The sequence below is a fragment of the Scardinius erythrophthalmus genome, assembly GCF_964197995.2.
Source record: "Scardinius erythrophthalmus genome assembly, chromosome: 5".
In the NCBI taxonomy this organism is placed as follows: Eukaryota; Metazoa; Chordata; class Actinopteri; order Cypriniformes; family Leuciscidae; genus Scardinius; species Scardinius erythrophthalmus.
The window spans coordinates 27,695,471-27,717,311 of NC_138225.1; the positions used below are offsets into that span (position 1 = coordinate 27,695,471).

Genomic DNA, 21,841 nt, shown 5'->3' on the forward strand with positions numbered 1-21,841 from the left:
AAATTGTGAAACGCTGAAAATGATTTAGTCACTGAAATTATAGTCATTCTAATTTATCAAGACATTTTAAAGATTTAACAAAAACATATATATGATAGAAGTAATCTCTTACTTCTGGCAGAACACCTGGCCACAGTTTCTGCAGTGGTGGCGTCTTTCAGTGAGGGAGAAACGCACTGTGCATCCGGAGCAGCTGTCCACCTGTTCGTCCTTCACCCAGTGATCTGCAGTGGAGCGTCCTGGTTGATCACTGACAGACCAGCTGAACACACGGCCACGGCCGTCGCCTACCAGGATCTTACTGTGGTCTCTGAGTACACAAGAACAGCTCGTTATCAACCGTCATCTTGTCAAGAAACAATTCATTTGATGCCCTCTGAGCAAACACTGGAATATTAAAGCCAATGTTAAATCACATCAGAAACACAGCAGAAACCAGTTTGTCTTTTATCCGCATTCCAGCACAAACACAGAGCACCTACTTTGAAATGGCAAGCGAGGTGATTTCCGCAGGATGAGTGTTGTCCTTGCGGTCAAACGCTGTGTGCATGGTGAGTTTGCTCCGGAACTCCAGCTGTCTCTCCCATCTGTAGCCTGTTCAGGAGACAAAGTAAACAGTAAAGAACATGCCATTTGGTCACATAAAAAAAAAAAAAAAAACACTATCATAAAAATAGTAAATAGCCACACTTCTGAAATCTATTCATTTAAATGCATTTTGATTACATATTTCATTCAAGGATCTACTGATCTCGCTTTGGTCTTTTCATGTAAATTGTTATGTCAATAACATAATTTGTGGTAAAACAGTATTAAATTAGAATGAAATATATTAAATGAGTTTTTAATTAGAAATAAATGACATTTATATTTAATTCTTTTTAATTAGAATTTGTAATATAATTATAAAAGTCATCACATGAAACGGCTGGTTTTAATCTACTGCACCTGGTTTGAGTTTGTTGTAGGACCGAGCCTCCATATTACTGGGCTGAAGAGGCTGTGGCACGGGCCCATGAGAGGGTGCCGAGTGCGGTTGGGAATGTGGCTGCGAGGGAATTCCTGGTCTAATCTGGCCCTCTGAGTAGTTTACAAAAACAAAGCCGTCTTTCTCGTCAATGCTGAGCGTGTCCGACCAGCGGCGGGAGTCGTCAGAGCCACTGTCCACCGACCAGGAGGCTCCGTTGCGAGGCTTGGGTCTGTGGACGGTACTGCTGGGCTGGCTGTTTGAGGTTCGAGGCTTGGGGTCCTGACTGAGGCTGGCTTCCTCTCCCTCAGACTCACTGGTGTCATCGTCTGGAGCGTCACGACCCTCTGGAAGAACAAGATTTAATATGAAAAGATCTAATAAAAGCCTATAATGCATAAGGCAGGCTAAAACTGTTTATAGCAAAGTTAATCAATTTTATTTATTATTTATTTGATCTAATACTTTGCAATATTACAGCACATATGACAATTAAAAGATGTCATGTGGGGGACGTTTTACCAATCTCTCCACAGCAGTCTGGCACCTCAGGGGGCTCTACAGGGTCTGGAGCAGGGGTTTCTGGGACTTGCAGAAATTCGGTTCTCCAGAACTACAACATAAAGTCACTTGTCAAGAACTGTTATCTGTTGAACACTTTTAAACAGACAGAATGGAAAGAAAATTCAGGTGAAGGCTGTTACCCTGACAACACCATCTGAGTGTCCTGTGACGATAACATTCTGCGTGTCCCACTCGTTCATCTCTGAGACGCAGCAGCAGAGGATTTGTTGGCTGCGGCCGGTGAAGGTGTTGGTGCTGGCGATGGGGCTTCCATTAATGCTCCACACATGGATGTAGGTGCCAGCACAGGACACTATATCACCCTACACCCACAGAGTCATAACCAAATCACAGAATACTTCAGTTAGTTGTGAGGCATCATAAAAAGCAAGAAACTAAATCAGGAATCTCTCTCTCTCTTTTTTTTTAAATAACGTAAACAGCATTTCACTTATAGAAATTAATTCATATTCAGGCAATAAACTATGAAAATGCAAAAAATGTTTCCATACTTTTCTAGTTAATAGTTATATTAATATATATATTAGTTAATCTCATAAATAAATTAATTTTCAGGAATTTTTCAAAGGGAAGCACATTTTTAATGCATTACAGCTTCTGAGAGTTTGATGACTACATCAAATGAACTTCATACCGTAAAATAATAAGTTGGTAATAAATGTTTAATTCTGTATCAGCCAATAACAAAAAAAAATAGCAATACTGATAATACATTATTATATTTTATATGAATTGTTTTATTATGATTATGATTATTATTATTAAAAATATGATTTAGTAATAAATGTCCCAATAACCCATAAAAAATATATATTTTTCCGTAGTTTTCTGTATGTGCTTATTAAATGTTTAAACTAAAAGGATTTTAAATGTCGTTTAAACAATATTTGTGACTTTTCAGAAAGCATTATTGTGGGCTCACAGTAAGCTCGTTGATGCAGAGTGCCGAGACCGGAGCCCGATGGCCCCTTAGCTGGGTGACGAAAGACAGCTTATTCAGGTCCCAAATGATGCATGTACGGTCCCGAGAGCCACTCACGACAATGTGGTAAGCTGATGACGCTGTGAGACATGTAACTGCATCTGTGTGGCCCAGAAGAGCCTGAAAACATACATGCATATATTAAATCAACATACAAAACATAAGTAGGTTTAGCAAATGAGTCTAAAAGAAAACTTAAAGGGGTCATATAATGGTACATGCACTTTTACAAGTTGATTGCACTGAAATGTCTGTTGGCAGTGCCTGTACACAACCATCCTATCATGATAAAAATCCATTCAGTGGTTTTGTTTTAATCTCCTTATATGTTTGACCCTCTCTGAAATCAAGCCGTTCGATATTGTGACGTCATAATATCCAACGCCCCTCCCGCGATTGTGATTGACAGCCGTGTTTCAACACAAGACCCGCCCTGAGCAAGCTGTGACAGCTGTCGTCATAGTAGTCCGCCATTGTTGATATGCTGGAGCAGAATGGCGTCTAAGCGATTGTGGTGTTCAGTTCTTAGATGTAATAAGGAACACAGCAGTCATTTGGATGTTCCCAAATCCGAGCCGTTGAAGATGCAGTGGCTGAGTTTTGTTTTTGAAGCGATATGCCCAAAGGATTGACGCGGGGATTTCCTCACGATCATCTGTGCTTTCATGTTTGCGCGAATCATTTCACACCAGACAGCTTTACAAACGAGAAAAAACGGATCGGTACCAACGTGTTCCTGCTGAACCTCCAGAAGATGTGAGTGTAATGTGTTATTAACCTTTATATTAGTATTTATATTAATCTTTGCGAAATTTGCAAAACTTGCTGCAGGCTTCACGATGAATGCGTCTAAGGTTTAAACTCAGGGTACATTACGGCATGTTTTCTATGTACGACATTCTCAATATAATTCATAATCCCACGTTTATAATGAACAACATGTGGTTATTGTGTTTCAAACGGTGTACGCACAGAACAGAGGGGCGGGGTGAGCAAAGCTCATTATCATTTAAAGACACATGCACTGAAACGGCGTGCTGAAAACAGAGCTGTTTTTGACCAGGTAAAATTAGTGTTTTCTTACAATACTAATGAGAATTTTTAATTAAAGTATATTACAAACTTTTAATTTAGACCCTAAAGAATCATATTAGCTTGTACAAAAATGGCATTATATGACCCCTTTAAATATATTATTTGGAGTAAAATGAATCAAACAAGCAAGCAGCATTAAATCAAATACAAAACAAAAGCTATCATGTGCTTATAACAGTTACCTGTTTGAGTGTGAGGGTCTTGGCTTTCTCTTTGGAGGTCCCAGTCTCCCAAACACAGATGGCTGTGCTGAATCCTCCAGTAATGACCAGTTTGGGATTGGGGCAGATAGAACACAAGATCTGTCCCCACTCAGACAGACACTCATATACTATCCCCGCCTATGAGACGAACGCAACACACGAACATTAGACAACTAAGCCTGAAAACAATACACACTATATAGAATAAACCAACACCACAAGCAAGTGTAACCAAACACTACAACTAGTGGGCACTACTACACAGCTAGTGAAATGCAAATCATCTGAACAACACTGAGAAGAATGTTTCCCACAGCAACATTGTATATCTCTACAGAAATTATTTGAGAAGATAAAGATGCCAAAAATAACTCAAAGAAACACTGTTTATAAATGCTGCTATTCAGCAAAATACAGAAAATATGCACTCTACCAAGTCTGGGGTCAGTAAGTGACAAAGAAACATTTTATAATTTAACATTTATAATGTTACAAAAAAAAATATTTCAAATAAATGCTGTTTTTTAAACTATCTATCCATCAAAGAATCCTGAAAAAAAAAAGAACGAACAGTTTCTACAAAAACTATTAAGCAGCACAACTGTTTTCAACATTGATCATTTATGACAAATGTTTCTTAGCACCAAATAAGCATATTAGAATGATTTCTGAAGGATCATGTGACACTGAATATTTCAATATTACAGTTTTTATTTGATTTTCGATCAAATAAATGTAGGCTTGGTGAGCATAAGACACTCCTTTCAAAAAATCGACCCCAAACTTTTCAACTGTAGTTACTATAAAAGTAAACCTAACATTTTTGTAAGACATATTTTATGAATATGCAAAGCTCTTGGCCCCAAATGCATTTTAGGATCTGACAGCCATTCACAACAGCTGCTGAAAGCACTGCAAGTAAACAGAAGAACTTATGTGTAGCAAATGACCTTGTCAGACTCATAGTTGGAGAGGCGGCAGCTGAGGTCTGCGTAGCCCCAGGCGAAGGTTTTATTCCAGGCAGGAGGAACCAACACCTTGTTCTGCTCAACAGCCAGAATGCCCTTGTCAGTGCACACGATCTGACCCACTGGCTCTTTCAGCTCTGTACGACACAAATGACACACACAGAGCTCATTTAAATGCTCATCACTGCATGGCCAGAACTGTTTCTGAAAACACAAGTTTTAACAAATAAAAATTACATTTAATATATGAATAGTTATAAAATTATATATATATATATATATATATATATATATATATATATATATATATATATATATATATATATATATATATATATATATATATATATATATATATAGGTATTTATATTTATTTATTAATACAAAATGTATAGAATATAAAATTAGAAATAACGACAAAAAAATGGTATGAGATTCAAAACTTGGGCTGTTTGGATCTGACTTTTGATTGGTCATCCGGAGGATGTAATTGTTATATCGAGGTACTGCTATATAAAAATGCGACGACATGTATCGTTGATGTAAACGATAAGATTCACCCAAAAATTTGAATTGTCATCATTTACTCACCCACATGTCATTTAAAACCTATAAGACTTCCAAACGAATGAAGAGATTTGTATAAAACCTGAGAGATTTCTGTCCCTCCATTTAAAGTCCATTCCTCTAAAACTTAAAATGTCATAAAGGCATGGTCATAATAATCAATCGAGCAGTCTAATCCAAATCCAAGTCTTCTGAAGAGACACGATGGCTATATGCTGAATAGATTTACAACGATGCGCATACTGTAGTAATCAACGACATTCAATTTTTTTGCGTGGTGTGCGGAAACAACATGAAAGTGAGTAAATGCAGAATTGAAATTTTTGGATGAACTAATCATATACAGGAATAGTCATTTTGACATGCTTTCTTGCGATTAGAACCGTGATTCATTGCATTTATCAACTGAAGCGCAAATATGTGCTGCCAGAACGGCACACACATCATTTAAATCACATCACATTTATTTTTAGTAGTATAATTATTCAAAGCAATAGTATCATATCGGGAGTTCAGTATCGCGATTTGTATCGAATCTTGACATGAGTGTATCGTTACATCCCTACTGTACACCTCTATCCAATCTGCATCACCTTTGACAGGAGTGAGTGAGGGGCGCAAGTTGTCCAGATGATGGAAGAAGATCTTGTCTAAGGTGGAGTTGATTGTAACAGGCACACCAGGCACCTCTCCGTTTGACTTGCTGCGCACCCGCTTTGGAGGATGAGGCTTCTTAAACAGCTACATTAATAGAAAAACAGAGGTTAAACTTGATGCTGAATAAATCAAAAACAAAGACGTACTGTACAGTGGTACCAAAAGGAACATGGACACCTAAGTCACATGAATTTAATTACATTAACACAGAATATCAAACCAAATGGCATCGGCAAACAAATGAGGATAGAGCTTTTTTCAGAACAAACTTTCCTTTCCATGACTTTTAACCAACTGGTGTCACTGTGATTTTTACCAGATGTATGAAGTCAAGTTTGCACAGGTGTCCTAGCAGAATAACCACCAACGTCGTTCATGACATTTTCAAAAATGAAATCGCAAACCTGTTTAGGGATCTGGCCGAAGTTGTTGATGAATCCAATGGTAGCGGTTTCTTTAAGTGGGTCATTAATGTTGTAGATATCCACCTGGCCCTCATAGAAGAGATGGTGGAAGACATTCACTGCCTCCACCGCTGGAGGACCCTGCTGCTTGTAACCAAAGATCAAGTCGATCCATTCATGCAGATGGGAGCTGACATAGTCACACTCCAAAGCCTGAAAAAACACACACAAACCCTAAAGGTTACAAACCTGTTTCTGGAGATGGCCTTCAGTTATTCTCTGACATTTAGGTTAAACGTGGGATTAGGAGAACAGTATTAAACATCTGTATTAGGAGCGGATGAAACAATGACACACAGAGCCTCTTTCTGACCACAGGCTCCATCAGGGTCAATGTATTACCTCTCTGTGAACCCTAATGAACTCTCTCGGGTCTCCTTTTGCCCATGGAGGCAGAAGAACGTCTCCAAGCCTAATGCCATTCTGTTTACTCCCTTTAGGAAAGATTAACCAAATTAAACAACATACTTGTAGAAAAATAAGAGAGAGACTGCATTTAGTGTAGAGATGAGGCTAGTTGTCCAGCTTGTCCTCACCCAGGTCGAAGTTGTTGGAGTTGAGCAGAAACTCAGGAAGGTAGAAGAACTCCGGTATGAGTTCCTTCACATCAGCCATGTTGTGTTTGGAAGCAGAGAGCCAAGCCTCTCGTATACTGTGAAACATTCGGTCGGCCAGATCAAAATGTCCTCCCTAAAAACACAAATGAAACTAACATGTAGCCAAAAGCTTTAACTTCTCATGTTCAATCTGGATCAACTCTAAAAGTCCACATCACAACTATAACAATAACGACACAGAGGAACGATATCATTGGAATCACTATCAGAAAGATTGTTTCCAGCTGACGAACAATAAAAACATTGACAGCCAATCATAATCCACTTGACTTTAAAGCGATTTAAAGGAGCAAGCGACATAACTTATAATAAACAGAATGTTTTCATCCATTGGTGCAGATGCTAATATAGTTGTCATTATAGTGTGGATGCTAATATGTCTAATAACAACATCCTGTCAGAAACAAAAGAATATTTATTAATGCTTATAAACTTTGGATGGGAAAAAACACTGTAAATATTTGTAAGTGCAGCGGATGCTATGTTTATTGTGGAGACAGTCTATGCTATGTGGAGGCTTTATTTAGAAACATTTATTATTTCCACCTGCATAACAATGGGTGTAGAAAAATGACAAGACTGTCCTGTTCAAGTCCTGTCCCCAATATAGACTAAAAAAAAAAAGAAGGTTTCTTTAGTAGGTTACATTTTTTTTCCATCTTTGCCCCACAGTTGGTGAAAAAGACTCCCAACAAGAATAACTAAAACACAAAGTAAAGAGAAGAATGCAAGGACGAACCTGAAGCCTGAGAAAGATCTGTGTGAACGGCTCCATTCTGACCAGATATGAGGCCACGATCATTGCAGAGGAGTAATGGGTGCCGTAATGATACGCTGGAGTCTCGCCTGTGAAGAAACAAAAACATGTTTAAAAAAGTTTGCATAATCAACACAACTCACAGATCATTTAGCAGGGGTCTTTGACTCACCATTAGGATCCTCCCAGTCTTTGAATCTTTTCTTGTACTGGATAAGTCTGTCATCTGTCTGTGCTCCCATTGGTTTGGATAAGTTTCGGAATGTCTTTGGATTGTTGAGGTCTAGTTCCTGTGAAATAATTAAACATCTTTAACTAGCGGAGGAAGATTTATGCTCAGACTGCAGAAGAAAAAACACAAAACTGGTCCTAATGCCCCAACAGAATGTAAATGTACTGCAAACAGTGTGGCTCCCTGCATTTATTACAAGGAATGATCAAGGACATGTTTATACCTCAGAATCAAAGTCTGCCAGGATCCATGGAAAGACTGGATACTGCATCAGGTCATTGTATGACCTGCCGGCCAATGTGTTGAGATGCATAAGATATTGGAAATTACTAATTTCTCCTCTCTGCAAATAAAGAGTGTCTTTCATGAGCAACACTGCAAAAACAAAACAAACAGACAAAACATTTTAATGTGAAGATACCGCACCTCCCATCTTTGGGTCACTGACTTCTCTCCGACCAGCGTACTAAGAAGACCAGACCTATGAACAACACAAACACACACATACATAAATGTTTATTTGGTAAATATACTCTAAATACACTTCATAATCTTATAATATGATGGTAACTTACCCTTGTTCCACACTAGTGTTGGGACGTTGCCCAGAGACAGATTCTGAGCTGTCGGCTAGTGAGGGAACAACTGCCAGGAACCTAGAAAACAAGATCTGGCTTTAACCGCCTTGAAAGTTTGGAAATATGTTATGCTAATGCCTGCGTTCCACTAGCTGATTTTAAATTGTATGCTTTAGAAAACTCAAAGCCACAAAGCGCAATTGTTGATTGAAATCAGTGGTGACAGTGTAACCAAGCTTTTTTCTGAGGTTCTCCTACAATTAAACAACTAATAATTTTTTTTTTTTTAAAGAGAGTAATAATTTTATTCCTTAAGGATATATTAAATTGAAAAATATTGACAGACATTTATAAAGACATTTACAATGTTATATAAGATTTCTGTTTCAAATAAACGCTGTTCATTTGAACTGTATATTTATCAATAGAAAAAAATAGAAATTTTTTTTTTACAAGTTTCCATAAAAATATTAAGCAGCACAACTGTTTTCAACTTACAATTTTTGAAGGATCATGTGACACAGAAGACTATGTTGCTGAAAATTCAGCTTTGCCATTAAATGGATAAATTATATTTTAAAATCTATTAAAATAGAAAACAATTATTTTGAATTATAAAAATGTTTATTGTATATTATTGTATTGTATTTGTGATCAAATAAATGATGCCTCTGTGAGCATGAGAGATGTCTTTTAAAAAAAAGTCAAATATATTATCAACCCCAAAGTGAGGAAAGGTAGTATGCATTTCTCTCATTTTTTTAAAATCAAGTCTCGAAAGGACAAAAAGACAAACACATTTACTGGGTAAAACCACTTCATGAATAGCATCTTAATGTAGTCTATTACAGTTGTTTATGAATGTGCAGTGCTCCTGTTCTAATAAAGTCAAACTTCACAATGAAATGCTGCCAAAATGGGGAGCTGCAGTGTGTGACAGGGAATCTGAGAGAAATGCCTGTGGAAGACATTTAGTTCGTCACCCCTTTCTATTCTTAACAGCCGAGTGTGACAACATCTGACAGGACAAGATAAGATTTAATCTAATATGATCAAAACCTGCGACATCCACATCTAAAATAGGGCTGTCGGCAAGTGGGCTGCTGCCTTAAGAGGCATGAGTGTTTTCAATACCTCTGATACACTTTGTTCCGGACTCCTTTTTGAAAAGCCAACAAATAATTTCTTCCATCCCCGGAAAACACTTCTACTGCCATGGGCTGTGAGGAAGACAAGCATAATGTAACTTCATTATCAGCCTTAACATGAAAGCTGCCCAATGTTATCTGGGTTCAAGCAACGAATTAAGCCAAATGGTTCATCTGCATACCTGAAGCAGGTAGCGACGTTTGTGCACCTCTCTGATGTCTTCGTAAGCAAAGATGCTGCAGCTTCGTTTCAGCTGACTCTTGCTCTGCCGGGCCCCTCGGGGGATGATAGGCTCATGCATACTGCAAATGTCACAAAAACAAAGTGCAAACACTAAAGCAGTGGTTCTCAACCAGGGTGCCTCAGCAAAGCTCCAAAGGGCCCACAGAATAACTAATATTAATAAATAATTACATTCAATTAATATAAACATGATAACAGAATTGAATGACAGAATGAATCGCAGGATAGTTCTTTTTTTTTATTTTGCTTTGTCATAATTACAGCAGGAATACTCAAATATATTATCCTATATGGGAATGTTATGTTGGACAATGGGGGCCAGTCATAAAGGTTGAGAAAAAATGCAGTAGATTATTAGAGACTATGTCAGAAAATATCTGAGAAGCAAGAAAAGTGTAAAAAATAATATATGAAGAGTTCAGATGCAAAAGCCTCTAAGTGCCATCTGAAAATTTCTTCTAGAATGATAATTTTTATCAAGCTTGTATATTTAAGTTCAATAATTTCACTTAAATGGCAATGAAAATTACCTACCGTAAATCCTCTAATATTGGCCTGTATTCCATTAGCGGCCGGGTCTCTAACATTGGCCGGTCTCGCTGTCAGCGGAGGTAAATAAAGGCTGGTCTCTAATAGTGGCCGGGGCTATTATTAGAACCAACGTTGACTGGGCAGGCCACAACATTATGCTTGTGATAGTAACATTTTATTAACAATTTATTCTCTTAATGTATATATTCTAATAATAAGGGCTGTAACAATATGCAATATGAATCCGAAATCACTACACTCAGACCTACGAACCTGTGTCGCGGTGTGAGAAGGCAGAATCGCGACACACCCCTTTTTTGAAGTTAACATTATACAATACGTAGACCTACACCACAAAACTAGTTGAGGATAAATTTAATATTGGGCAATTCCAGCGTTATAAACGGGGACATTTGCAGTAAAAACTTGAAATATAAATTCTCAGAAAATGCATTTAATACATATTGAAAAATATCAGTCTACACATGCGTTTTATATTTAATATGAGGGAAATAGCCTAGGCTACACATGCGTTACGGGACACAAAAAATCTTTAACTTTTAGGTAGCAAAATATTTTTTAGTAATTCTGTGAATTACACTGCGCAAACCAAAAGTAATACTAACCGGATGAAGAAGGGTTGGCTCTCCACAGAACACAAAATATTCATTTTAATTTATTTTTCGTGTTTCCATTTATGAGGAAAAAACAATGTTACGGACGTGAGCGCTCTGAAAGCGGCACTAAAAGACAGCTTTAAAACTTTCACAGACACCTCAAACAGAAAGCACAAAGCCTTTTTTTAAAGTTAATTTCGTTTTGTATTAATTGTATCTTAATTTTAATCAACGTTTCATCAACCAATTGGCAGGATTTAATAAATAATAAGGAAATATAGTAGAAAAAAGATAATCACGACACGGAGGCGGCTTGTGAACTAAAGCGCGTCTAAATTAACTAATTAACCGAAACTCAGCGTATATATGGCAAGCCTCACAGACCTGATAAAAATATCTTTAGACGGCTTTAAATGTGTACTTTTAAACAGAACAATTTAAAACGAAAGAAAACAGACTGCTCTCTGCTTAATCCGTATGAAATGCGCATTTCTCTCTGGCGCGTTCACTACTGCGAAGATCACGAGTCAGCATCGTCTTCATCAACTTCATCTTTGCAGCCGACACAGAAAACGCTTGTTTATTAATAAACAATTGAAATGTCTCCTTGCTATATTTTACATTCATTACTTTTGCTGGTTCTTTGTGACAGCTTAGGTGCTTTATTGGCAGCGCCACCATGAACACGTCAGCACCGAAAACATGGAGATTTTTTTTTCAATCCCTGTTTTGGCAGGGGGGGAAACTGATCAAAAATGTAATGAAAATGTAACGAAACGTTGTAGAAATGTAGTGGAGTAGAAAGTATAATAATTGCTGCAAAAAGTAACGAAGTAAAAGTCAAAAGTATGCACTATTAATTCTACTTAGGTAAAGTACAGATACGTGAAAAATTAGCTTTCAGTAAAGTAACGAAAGTATTTGGACTTCATTACATTCCACCACTGGTCACCGGTAGGCTAAAGTTGTTTACCATGGCAGTTGCGGAGCATTTATTTTCAATAAATAAACCTAGTATTTTATAGGTTCAAAAAGACAAAAAATCTCGTTTTTATTCATTCTACGGGTAGTCCGTTTAGCTCAAATAGAAATAAAGGCCTGTCTCTAATTCTGGCCTCCTTCCAATAAAGGCCTGGGCCGCAATGCGCTTGAGTAAAATAAAGGCCCGGGCCTATATTAGAGGATTTACGGTATTAATTGTCATTTAAGTGAAATTACTTAACTTAAATATACAAGCTTTATAAAAATTATCATTCTAGAAGAAAAATTCAGATGGCACTTAGAGGCTTTTGCATCTGAACTCTTCATACATACATACATATACATATATACATATATACATATATATATATATATATATATATACATTTACATATATATATATATATATATATATATATATATATATATATATATATATATATATAAAATAGTAATAAAAAGAAAATCTGCATTTTGGGCCAGTAGGAAAGAATATTGAATTTTAACAGATTATCAGCTACAAGTGAGTTTTTGTAATTAGCTAAGAGCAGAAAACCAAATATAAAAACTCTTACTTTGCAGGGAGTGTCTCAATGTCTCTAATCTCTCTGGTGACAGTCATAGTGAAGCCGTCGATCACATAAAAATGCTCTTTCCCAAATAAGAGCAGTCCTTCACTGGTGTCCAGACCCTGAACCCGAGCACAGCGGTACATGTGCTGGATCTATCAGAACAAACATAGGAAACACATTCTCAGTACCATTCATATCAATCAATCCAAATTACACATGAAGTAAAATAACAACCTGACTAGTTTGAATTACTACTTCCCTTATACCAATGGGGGATAATCTGATAGCTACCGCAACTGTAATGATCAAAATAAAGCTTTATCCAAAGACTCAAATTTTCTAAGCAACAGACTGCCAGTAAAAACAAATCGCAGTTGTTTAGCAGTGTGTCTAGGATGTTGTGGAGGAACAGGCGGAGCCGTGTAGTGCTGCAGAGCAGACCTTCTCTCCCTCCTCCAGCAGACGGAGCAGCGTGGTGTTGTCGGTTTTCTGTTCCTCGTCCAAAGCTCCTGACTCCAGCAACTCCTGCAGCTGGTCTTGACTGTCCTCATCAGCCCCATCTGCTGTGGAGCGGGACCGTTTCAAAGGGGCCTTCACCAAACCTATAACATAACACAGCACACTGAGTCAATTCATACAACACACAGTTTCATATCATTCGACAGACAGTTTCTCCCATTCAATTTAAAGAGTCGGCAGAATTACCTTTTACTAACAAGTTAGTAGTAGTTGTACAGTATGTCAAGTCTTTTGAAAAAGGAGAAGAATTCACTGTATTGAAAATGGTACTTCTTTTCTATATGCTACATCATCGACAAGCAAAATGTATAACTGTAAAACTCAATTTATACCAGTGAGCATTTAACTTCTGCAGTAGTTTCACAGTAACATATATTGACCTTTGACCCTTGCGATGGTGTCCTCTCCATGCTCAGGCTCCTGCAGTGTGGTCTCTCCCTCTGTGTTCTGCTCTATGGAGTGCTGGTACATCCCCGGGTTCCCTGACAGCAGCCGCATGTAATACTCCTTACTGTCGTAGCTGATCGCTCGGCGGTAGCGCACTGGTTTCTGGGAGGATTGAAATTTAACAAGAACTCTTTAATAGGATTAATTCACTTCTTTTGGATTTTTATCAACCTTGATGGAAAACCTTTATAACGAAAAATACGCTCTTGCAAGTCAGTGACAGCCAGAGGAATCCAGTCAGAGGCATGCAAACACACTTTGGGCTCGACAGCCAAATGAGCTTCACTCCCACAAGAAAATCCCACACTGACAATTCACATTTATTGTGTAATTCATATAGCGCACTGTTCATCTTCATATAGCGCACTGTATATTCACCCACAAAGCATAATTCAAGCATTTAAAAATCTTTAGATCAGCAATTTTCAAGTTTCAAATTCAGTCAAGTATCTGTATGCAAATTTAAAACAATTGATTTTGGGGAGAAAAACAATCTGCATGGACATGCTGTTTATCAACCTCCATCTAAATACAATTCAAGGAACTATAATTAAAGGTGAATTATGTCATTTCTGCACAACTAGCAGCACCAAACAGAACTGCAATTTGTTTGTTACAACGTAACAACACTAGCTCAACCAATGGAGAGAGTTTAGGGCGGGGCTACAGTATCTGTTTGTTGAACAATGGAAGTTGGCTGAAGTATGTGAAACAGTCTTTATTTCTGCAGTTCTGTTTGGTGCCAGTAATTACATAATTCAACATGAATACCAATTATTAGTAAGTTGTAACAGCACTATGCAACATTCTTGTTTGAATATTGTTCAACTTCACAACACATACTATAATATGGATTAAAAAGGATTAGCAAACGAGGGAAGGAGCTGTCCAAAATCTATTTTCTTAGAGGTTTCTCTGTATATGAAATATATTCAACAGGAATGAAAGCAGAGAAAACATCTCCAACCATCATTTTAAAAGCTCTGCAGAGGCGTAAATCCACATACACCTCCCTGTCATGAGCCAGGCACATGTAGAAGGTCCGGGGGGACCCATTTTACAAGTTAAGCATTCAGCAGCATTCAATGTTGTTTGAGAGCATACAGCAAGACTGTAGTTTAGGCACACTTCAGTTTATACCTGGACTGTTAAGTTAACCACAGCGGCCAGTAATGGCACCTGAGAGTGATTCTAAAAAGGGAAAAATGGGTTAAGGCAAGAGGAGCATATGAAAGCATTTAAGGGTCCTTATGTGCATTCATTACCATTATATGGCTAATGCCGCTAATTCAAGTTTGAGAGTTCACAATAGATCCATTCAGAGCATATTATCAGCCATTAGTGCTATACATACGCTGACTTTCACTGAAACAAGTCTGTTGAATGTGCCTATAGTTCCAGTTAATGGGGTAAAATAAGATTAAACCTAATTGCATAAGATTATTTTCTATTTCGGGCAGTCATAATTACCTTCTTTTTAAGCAAATCTTGAAATCTTTGAAGATGACTATCTCTATCTAACTTTACTTATATTCAGCACAAATCTGACTAAAAAATAAATAAGAAAAAATAGAATTAAATAATATTATTACATTATTATTAACTAATGGACGTGATTTTTAATGGACATAATTTTTAATGGATGTAATTTACATCCTGCATTTTAACCAAATGTAATTATACATGTAGCATATCGTCACTGTCGGGTGGACAGTATTTCATTATTTTAAAATTGTTTCATAAATCATTACTATTGGTTACCCTTTACGTCTGTCTGTGGGTTTTGCAAATATTTAACCAATGAAAAGTATTAAAAAGAGCTTGTGACTAAACATTGTAACTCCATTGGATTCTCAAACTGTAGGTCAAACCTCATAACTCCACCTATCGTAAATGAAGTGCAGAAAGCAGTTTGGACCATCTCTGCTTGTTTGCTGTGCTAGAGTAAATAAAGAACTGGTTCTTTGAATAAATACAGCAGGGTTTTTCTTACTCAAGAAACACTATACACATACACATAGTGTATAAGTATATATATCAAGTATAGAAGACTAATGTTTTATGTATTTGAGGAGCGGAGAAGAGTGTCTTAGTCTAGCATTTGTCGTCAAGTCATTGCCAATACTGCCTTAAATAGCCTGTGTGTAGCTCTTCTTTTATAACATAAGATTTTGTCCAAATGACAAAAAAAAACTGGGTCCTCACATAGCCACTGTAAACTTTATAATCTGTAATTTGATGAAAGCGTAAAACAATGCACTTGCTACCTCAGATGCGGCCATTCTAATGCTGGATAAAACACGTATGTCCTAAATTTTCTCTGGTCAAAAACCTTGTAACACCATTTGAGCTTAGTTTTGGTAAAATGTTAATAATTTTATAATATATAATAATAATAATAATAATATAATGGCATATGCAAGTGTCTAACCATATATAAAGCCACAATATCAACTTGACAACACTGATTAATTATTAAAAAAATAAACAAAATCCTGAAAAGTATCGTTTTTAAAGATTCAAGGTTTACGCCTGACAGCGACGATATAGTATTGTCCCAAAACTTATCTGAGATTAAAAAATAAATAAAAAAACACTACAGGTACCTCATTAATTAAAAACTACAACAAAAAAGGGGTAAGAAGGGCATAAACTAACCTGAGTACTTGCGTTGGGCTCAGGATCAGGCACGTAGGGATAATGAATGTAGAACATGTCATTCCGAACCATTTTCTTCCTCATTCTACAGGGTCCCTCGGTCATGTCCAACTGAAACTTATCCAGGTGGGAGCCAATAGGAGGCCCCCAGAGACCCCTTTCCCGAAGCAGCTCATATTCAATCCCTGCCCACTCATCCATCACATACTTCAGGGCATTCTGCTGCCTCTGTGAAAAAACAATTTGGAACAAACATTTTTTTTTTTTTTTTGTCATTCATCAGGCTTGGGAAAACATTTATTTGACGACTACCACATTTAAAACATTTTACCAATTATTATTGTTCTAAAAATAATCTATGCAACCTTTCTATATGTGTTTGAAATTGGGCAGGTTACCTCTTGATGCTCCTTGTACTGCATTGCTACCAAGTCCCGAACGACAGCAATGTGCGTGAACATCCACTGGAAGGTTTCCTGTGGACAGTCAAAACTAAATGTGAGTACAAACTGCCGGTGCAAGTCCGAAAGATCAGCTCATTTCCACATTTGTGAAAGCTGTTTAGTCAGCTACCTGTGCAGAAAGGTTGTTCTTGTTCATTCCACTTTCCTTCTTGCTGCGACGGGAGCCGGTCAGTTTGGACAGACCAAAGCCACTGCTGACTCGAGACAGTTTGGACTGATTTGCTGGGGCAACAGTCTCACCCCTGCTGATGCATTTCTTCTCATGGACTAGAAGGAAAACAGAAGTTGTTCAACACAGTAAGAGAAACGCACAACAGATCGAGAAAAAAAAAAGCAGAGTGACAAAGATTGACACAGGAAAGAGTGTAAAAGCAACATGCTGCTAAAATTGAGAGAATCTGACGTTTTCCTCACCCAGATGGCTTTGCCAGCTTTTAGCAGCAGGTTCCTCTAGAGCAGGTCGGGCGGTGGCGATGTCCACATGTCCTCTGTCATTGACAGGTAGAGACACTTTAAAAATGTCCTCCAGCATTTGTCGCTTACTGTGCATGAGCTCCGTCCACACACGATTCACTGCCTTGAGCAGCAACTGACGACCTAACACACGCAAAACAAGAAGGACAGAATAAGCTAGATATCAATAATGGCTTTCATGAGGGTTTGTAAAAGTGTTAAGATATTAAACTCTATGCTTTATTCCAGCACAGATTTTTTTCCCCCAGAAATGTCAGAAAAAGATCAACCTTCGCTAACATCCTGGCTCTGGACGCTGTCCGACTCGTTCTCGGATGGAACTGCAACATGCCAGGTGGTCATTCGGGCCTCCGCCTCCAGACCAAAGCCCTCCACACTGCTGTAAAAGAACATGAAAGAGAACTGACCTGTGGCTCGGCGACACAGCATACGATTCTCTTACATTTAAAGGAGAACTCCGGTCAATTTTAACATTGAGCTCATTTTTTGGTACATTTGGAGTGCTGTCAATACAGAGAACAACGACAAAAATCGGTGTTGCCTACACCGAGTTATTCTATTTTTAAAATTTGCACCCAGTTGACTTCAATAGGGCAAGTACTAAACCTGCTTTTAGCCTCTAAACATCCTTGATGTGTCATTACATGTGCACAGAAAATGTGAGTGATTCCTTCAGAGTGAACGCGGTGAATCTGACTGCAGTAGATGTGAAAGAAATGTATAAAAATGATGTTATTTAAGCCAGCGCAAATACCTTTGTTTACATCCTGTTTTCGGGTGAAGTCCAAAGTAGTCGATTGCCGAGTTCACGCGCGTGATCATAGGTACTAAACCTATGCGCGTGAACTCGGCAATCGATTACTTTGGACTTCAACCGAAAAACAGGATGTAAACACAGGTATTTGCGCTGGCTTAAATAACATCATTTTTATACATTTCTTTCACATCTACTGCAGTCAGATCCACTCGTGTTCACTCAGAAGGAATCACTCACATTTTCTGTGCACTTGTAATGACACATCAAGGATGTTAAGAGGCTAAAAGCAGGTTTAGTACTTGCCCTATTGAAGTCAACAGGGTGCAAATTTTAAAAATAGAATAACTCGGTGTAGGCAACACCGATTTTTGTCGTTGTTCTCTGTATTGACAGCACTCCAAATGTACAAAAAAATGAGCTCAATGTTAAAATTGACCGGAGTTCTCCTTTAAAGAAACCAGGGTCTTTTGGCAAATGATTTATCAGTGCTACATCATGTGACGCCTTCATCCTGTCAGTCAATAATATGAGTTTGAATGCCAAATCACAAACAGTAAGAATAATGAACATCATTTCAGCACATCAGACACTGGAAATCAAATCAGTTGAAGTTATTGATCTTCCTGCGTCAGCAGAGCTCAGAGGCTCAGAGTATCAGCACTGCACACTAATGTAATTCTGCTCATTGTCTCTGAGCTGCTCTCATTTCTCAGTCTCTCTGAAGCCAAACTTCTGAGTCAGCCTAGATGCAGAGCCATGACAACGTGAACCTCCCCCTCAAATCTCTCACAGTGACTCACGACAGAAAAGCAGAGAGCTGCACAATCACAAGCAATCCTGAGACTGAGAAGAGCCATTATTCATTTTCACAGCTCCTACAGGATGTCTACCCATTTATCTTTCTATCTTAATGCATTTTATTATTATTTTTAATTATTTATTTATTCATTTTTAAATTAAATTATTTACTTATTATTAACTAAATGTATTTACTTTTTTTTCATATCTTATATCCAATGTCCATCAATCAAAATGTATTTATTTTTACTGCTCCTATATAGTTTATACATCTATCGAAATTTATGTTTGCTTCACAGCTTGCATATAAACACACTGTCTATTAATCTAGTACTATTTGTTTTTATTATTACATTTATTTTTGTCAGCACACATCTAACCATTTATCTGTTCGTGTAAATTAATTTTGAATGAAATTTAAAAAAGTCTGGATTTGAACCAGAGACTACTTCTAAATTCATAAACCCTTGATTTCACATAAAGTGCCTAAAAACATCTTACGACCCCGTGTTTCTCTCACCTCCCCGTGTGCAGGTTGATCAAGCAGTGGGCCAGACAGGCCACAAACTCCTGGTCATGGTTGCCGGGTCCCAATACAAGGTTTCGGTTTACCGTCAGCACACGAAGTGAATCCAGCAGGGTGACCTGTTGCGGGACAGTCTTGTGTGGTCGTGAGAGCTGGTAAAGTATTGTTCGGTTCAGACAATGGTAGATTGAGTCCAGAGACAAACCCTGTGATCGGCGTTTAGACTGTTGAGAAAAATAAAAGAAAGGAGAATAGGAGATCTGTTGAGAAACCACCACTTATGTAAATCACATAGGAATGCAACAAAAGTCTTGGAAATAAGAAGTGTAAAAGAGAGAGAGAAGAGAGAGAGACAGCACTGTCAAAATAACAGAAAGTTGTAAATGTTTATAGACAAAGATACCGCTTTCCTCAGCAGACATTCAAACTGATTAAGATTGACCAGAAGAATATCAGCTACAGTAGATGCAGGTAATGCACTCGTTTATAGTCCATCTCTCGTCTAATATTCTGCCCTACATTATACAATGAGCTTCAATGAAGCAAAGTGACATTTTATAATTAGTAACGGAGGCTGTTAAACTGTCAACTTTAGATTTGAATCTATAGAAGAAGAAAGTAGTTCCACACAAAATAGTTTTTAAAGACACTGTGGATGTTTCTTATTTTTTAAACACGTGGCATCAAAATGTTGTGTAAACGCAATATCACACTCGTAGCCATGCAATATGGCTCTATATCAGCACGGCTGTGATTACCAACGGCCAATTGTGGGTCCTTTAGATTGTTCTTAAATGATCAAAGTAAGAGTTTTTGAGTCACTGCTACATAAAAGTATTAATTTATTTCAAGAAAATATTCTTATTGACCCCAAACTTTTGATAGTACAGTATATATTTGAGACACGGCCATTAAAGTACTAATTTGTATGGAATGTATTTGTATATATTATAATATACTGTATATAGCGCGTCTCTTCAGAAAATTTGGATTAAACAGCTAAATTCATGATTAGTTTTACGATCTCTTTATGATCTTTTTGAAGCGTCAAAGTGGTAGTTGCATAACTGTCAATGGAGGGATAGAACTGGCACAGGTTTTTAATAAAAATAACTTAATTTGCGTTCTGAAGATGAATGAAAGTCCTACGGGTTTGGAACGATACAAGGATGAATAAATGATGACAGAATTTAAATTTTTGGGTGAACTATCCTTAGCCAAAAATGTTACAGCAAGACTGTGCCTTTGTATCACCTAATTTAGATTTTCCTCTAATAATTCCTTAGAGACAGTTTGACAATGGGAACAAGTGTGCTTATTATCATGTAGGTGGTGTGAAAGCATAATTGGAGGTTAAGCCCTAGTATGAGGTCACAGGACTGCGCTCACCTGGGTGACCAGCTGAACTATGAATTCCACCACTAGCTTGGACTCTTTATTGAACATGCCTTGCCACAGCTTATCCACCACACGCTGGGTGAAGTAGAAGACATTGTTGACCAGAATCTGGTAACTTCCTCCTGTCGTTATGGGTAATGATGCCTCCTCACCTGTTGGAGGAAAGACCCACAAACATGAAAGATTTTGCAGTGAAGAAATGGTTAATATCATTTTTACTTAGGGAACATTAGAACAAGGGGAAATGTGGTGGATATGTCAGGGGTCACAGAAGTCACCATCAGCTTCAGGGGCACACTGGAAGCTAAACGAATAAAATGAAATATCTATTTTTCACTTACATTCCAAATCCTGAATGTTTTTCCAACATGAAACAAACTAGACTTTTTTCTTTTTGGGGGACTGAGGCTGTCGAGCGCCAAAAATGAGACAAAGAACTAATAAAGTACCATGAATGTAGTTTGTATGACTCTTGAGCTATATTACAATCCAAAGCCATATGAGAAACATTAGAAACAGACAAAATTTAGATCATCACTCTCTGAATATCATACCATCTGTCATAGCAATAAAATCTAATTTGTGCTAGGTACATTAAAATATGGCAGTGGTTCTCAACCAGCAGGCACAAGATGACTTAAGTATTTAAATTAATAAATGATTGTTAATATACTAAATAATATAACTCTAAATTTCAATGCTAAAAAGTCAGATAAAACCTTCTAGATTCTAGAAACTTCTGGAATCACAAAATGAATCATGGTTAATTAATTTAATATACTGTAACACTCCCAGTCTCTGTTATTACAATTTTTTTTGAAAAAAAGCTTTGCCATTATAACACCAGAAATACTGAAAACATCTTCATCTACATGGTGTTTTTTTTTTTGTATATTGTGTTGGACAATGTTAGGGACTTCTAGTCAAAAAGGCTGAGAACTCCTGAAATATAGTCAATCGAGACCTGTTTTTTGCATATATTGTGTCTGATCTTCACTGGCATCAAAAACCACAGAGGTTGGAACAAAATGAGAT

At 37.4% G+C, this 21,841-nt stretch overlaps 1 protein-coding gene across 7 annotated transcripts in view; it reads right to left on the reverse strand.

Annotated features, from left to right (window-relative positions):
- Window positions 1-21,841, reverse strand: part of wdfy3 (WD repeat and FYVE domain containing 3) — a 79,602-nt gene that overhangs the window by 2,402 nt on the left and 55,359 nt on the right. For 3 of the 7 annotated variants that reach the window (XM_081366748.1, XM_081366747.1, XM_081366746.1), the window contains 30 exons: window positions 20,798-20,958; window positions 19,403-19,632; window positions 17,597-17,706; window positions 17,268-17,450; window positions 16,963-17,120; window positions 16,788-16,865; window positions 16,390-16,617; window positions 14,872-14,922; window positions 13,665-13,833; window positions 13,207-13,367; window positions 12,769-12,917; window positions 10,003-10,123; window positions 9,807-9,892; window positions 8,670-8,750; window positions 8,521-8,575; window positions 8,318-8,437; window positions 8,035-8,152; window positions 7,845-7,951; window positions 7,025-7,178; window positions 6,831-6,922; window positions 6,429-6,641; window positions 5,961-6,108; window positions 4,783-4,937; window positions 3,812-3,970; window positions 2,475-2,654; window positions 1,672-1,854; window positions 1,490-1,580; window positions 949-1,314; window positions 483-594; window positions 113-310 (listed from right to left, as the gene is read on the reverse strand). In XM_081366748.1, coding sequence (XP_081222874.1) covers window positions 113-310; window positions 483-594; window positions 949-1,314; window positions 1,490-1,580; window positions 1,672-1,854; window positions 2,475-2,654; window positions 3,812-3,970; window positions 4,783-4,937; window positions 5,961-6,108; window positions 6,429-6,641; window positions 6,831-6,922; window positions 7,025-7,178; window positions 7,845-7,951; window positions 8,035-8,152; window positions 8,318-8,437; window positions 8,521-8,575; window positions 8,670-8,750; window positions 9,807-9,892; window positions 10,003-10,123; window positions 12,769-12,917; window positions 13,207-13,367; window positions 13,665-13,833; window positions 14,872-14,922; window positions 16,390-16,617; window positions 16,788-16,865; window positions 16,963-17,120; window positions 17,268-17,450; window positions 17,597-17,706; window positions 19,403-19,632; window positions 20,798-20,958 — 4,417 coding nt within the window. The remainder of the gene's footprint in view (window positions 1-112; window positions 311-482; window positions 595-948; window positions 1,315-1,489; window positions 1,581-1,671; window positions 1,855-2,474; window positions 2,655-3,811; window positions 3,971-4,782; window positions 4,938-5,960; window positions 6,109-6,428; window positions 6,642-6,830; window positions 6,923-7,024; window positions 7,179-7,844; window positions 7,952-8,034; window positions 8,153-8,317; window positions 8,438-8,520; window positions 8,576-8,669; window positions 8,751-9,806; window positions 9,893-10,002; window positions 10,124-12,768; window positions 12,918-13,206; window positions 13,368-13,664; window positions 13,834-14,871; window positions 14,923-16,389; window positions 16,618-16,787; window positions 16,866-16,962; window positions 17,121-17,267; window positions 17,451-17,596; window positions 17,707-19,402; window positions 19,633-20,797; window positions 20,959-21,841) is intronic. The other 4 variants (XM_081366750.1, XM_081366749.1, XM_081366745.1 and 1 more) reach the window with 3 other exon arrangements.